The 2,320-nt window shown below is 34.4% G+C and overlaps 1 protein-coding gene across 1 annotated transcript; it reads left to right on the top strand.

Annotated features, from left to right (window-relative positions):
• LOC133308054 (uncharacterized) lies at positions 1–2,320 on the top strand. The gene is made up of 9 exons (XM_061508633.1): positions 1–150; positions 196–278; positions 367–699; positions 821–945; positions 1,198–1,205; positions 1,295–1,488; positions 1,579–1,702; positions 1,798–1,980; positions 2,210–2,320. Exons 1-9 carry the CDS (start codon positions 1–3, stop codon positions 2,318–2,320), a joined length of 1,311 nt encoding a protein of 436 aa, XP_061364617.1.

The following is a 2,320-nucleotide window of genomic DNA, read 5'->3' on the forward strand; positions in this document are numbered from 1 at the left end:
ATGTCCTCAAAATACGACTTCGTAAAGGATCTTAATCCGACGAAAGAAGAATGGAGGATTAAAGTGCGTGTAGTTAGATATTGGAAGGTTCCCAGTTTTAATCAAAAAGATTTTGATGACAATGTGGATATGGTTTTGGTCGACGAACGGGTAATGTATTTTTTCTTTTTTTCAATGTTTTTATCTTTTCAGTAGCTCATTGTCAGTTTTGTTGTTGTTGTTGTTGTTGTTGCGTGTTTTCATTTTATAGGGTGGAAGGATCCATGTTACGGCCAAGGGTACTTTGTAGTTTCAGAAGAAAATTCGTGAGGGTGATGCTTATTTTATAAAAATTTTTGGAGTTGGGTTGAATACGGGTAATTTCAGGCCAACACGACATGAATATCATCTGTCTTTCAACTTGAGGACGGACGTGAAATCCATTGTTGATGCTAAGATTCCTGAGCGTGGTTTTGATTTTGCTGAGTTTGACGTTATTGAGAAAGAATCCTCTGACTCTCCTTATTTAATAGGTGATGGGATTGGTGTATTGTGTTATGCGCTTTCAATTAAGATTTTGTATATAGGACGTAAGGCTGAAACCCATGTTATTTGTTGTGTAGACGTCATTGGTTTGCTGTCTGGAATTGGGGAAGTACGTGAACATGTCATCTCTGGTAGGAATACAAAAATGGTTGTCGTGGAGCTTGACAACCTGAGGTATTTATGTTATCTATATTTCTGATAGTATTGTAATGTAATTTCTTATGTGTTTTTGAATTTAAAGAGAATGGGATTTTACATCATTTCTTATGTGCCTTTTGTTTCTATATCATGATAGGGGTCAGAAACTTGAATGCACTTTGAGGGAGTCATACGTAGACGAGGTCCAAACTTTCTTAGCAAAGAATCAGAGTGCTCAAAATGTTATAATACTTCAGCTTGCAAGGATAAAGGGTTTTAGGGGTACTTTTTTTGTGATTAAAATTCTCATTTTTTATTTTTTTGTTTTGCTGTTTTACTTTTTCTTTTATTTACGTAGCATTTTTTTCCCCCAGGAAAGATTGGAATAGCTAATACAAAGTATACGACGAAAATTCTTTTTGATTCCAATATACCTGAGATCGTAGAGTTCAAAAAAAGGTGGGCTACCGTGAGAAATTATGAGGCATTTCTTTTGCTCTATTCACTCATTCTTTTATATATTTTATATTCCAGGGTTTCCGGTGATCTGATGGAAAGTAGTCAGATGTTGACTCAGTTGTCCAGCCCATCTTCATATTCTTATGAAAATGATTTTCTCAAGGATACATAGAGGAAATTTCTTACTGATATTAAGAATTGCATAGATGCTACTACTTGCATTACTTATGGAATTGTAAAATCCATTGAAAGTAAATACAACTGGTGGTACAAGTCCTGTAAAGAATGTCCATATTCAGTGTGCGAAGATTTTGAGAAATGGTATTGTAAGAACTGTCAGAAACATTGGAATGAATATACTCCGAAGTAAGCCTTTTTTTGATTTGCCATTGTTATCGAAAAATTATTCATGCACACTGTGTGACTAATGTAAAATTCAATTTTTTATTTTTTTAGGTTTAGTGTTCAAGTCAGAGTTGTTGATAACACGGATTCTGCTTCTTTCGTACTATTTGATAGAGACTGTCTTTCTTTATTAGGAGTGAGTGCTGCTGAATTGCGCGAGCAACATTTTAAGCGGGTTTGGTTCTCAAAACTTTGAATTTTTTTATTAGTGAGGTTCTCAAAACTTTTAACACCCTTAGTACTTCTTTTGCTGTGTTTCCTTTTTTGTAGGGTGCAGATTTAGAACATTATCCGGAAGAGTTGAACGTTCTTAAAGATAGATCTATGTTGTTTAAAGTGAATGTCAAAATTAGCAATTTGAACTCATACAGTGAGCCAAAATATCATGTGGCCAAAGTTTGCATCAGTGAGAGTATTATCACATCATTTCTGAAGACCACAGTGGACCCAAATGTTTGTTTTTTTTATTATTATTCATAACCTATACTTTTCAAAGTTATGACTTTTTTGCGTTTGTGGAAAAAACATTTCAAGATGATTCTGTATTTGACGGTCCTTCTGATGATAATATTATGTCGATAGGGTCAGGAAAAGCTGCGGTGAGTTGGTATTATTGACATAATTGGAAAATTTGATTGTCATATCCTTATATTAATAGCGGTCAGAGTCATTTTGTTGACAGGATGTTCAGAGCCAAACCTGTGATAGTACTGATGATGCTGATATTTCTCTCACTTTGTTGTCACCGTCTATGAAGTATGGTGATGTTGTTGAAGATAAAAATAATTGTTGA

The sequence above is a fragment of the Gastrolobium bilobum genome, unplaced genomic scaffold (assembly GCF_033153095.1).
Source record: "Gastrolobium bilobum isolate Gb01-03AN ecotype WA unplaced genomic scaffold, APGP_CSIRO_Gbil_v1 utg4103, whole genome shotgun sequence".
In the NCBI taxonomy this organism is placed as follows: domain Eukaryota; kingdom Viridiplantae; phylum Streptophyta; class Magnoliopsida; order Fabales; family Fabaceae; genus Gastrolobium; species Gastrolobium bilobum.

Coding starts and splice junctions, on each gene's coding strand:
- LOC133308054 (XM_061508633.1), top strand. CDS start 1: ATGTCCTCAAAATACGACTTCGTAAAGGATCTTAATCCGACGAAAGAA. Junction 279..366: donor GATCCATGTTACGGCCAAGG/GTACTTTGTAGT, acceptor GGGTAATTTCAG/GCCAACACGACATGAATATC. Junction 1,489..1,578: donor TGGAATGAATATACTCCGAA/GTAAGCCTTTTT, acceptor TTATTTTTTTAG/GTTTAGTGTTCAAGTCAGAG.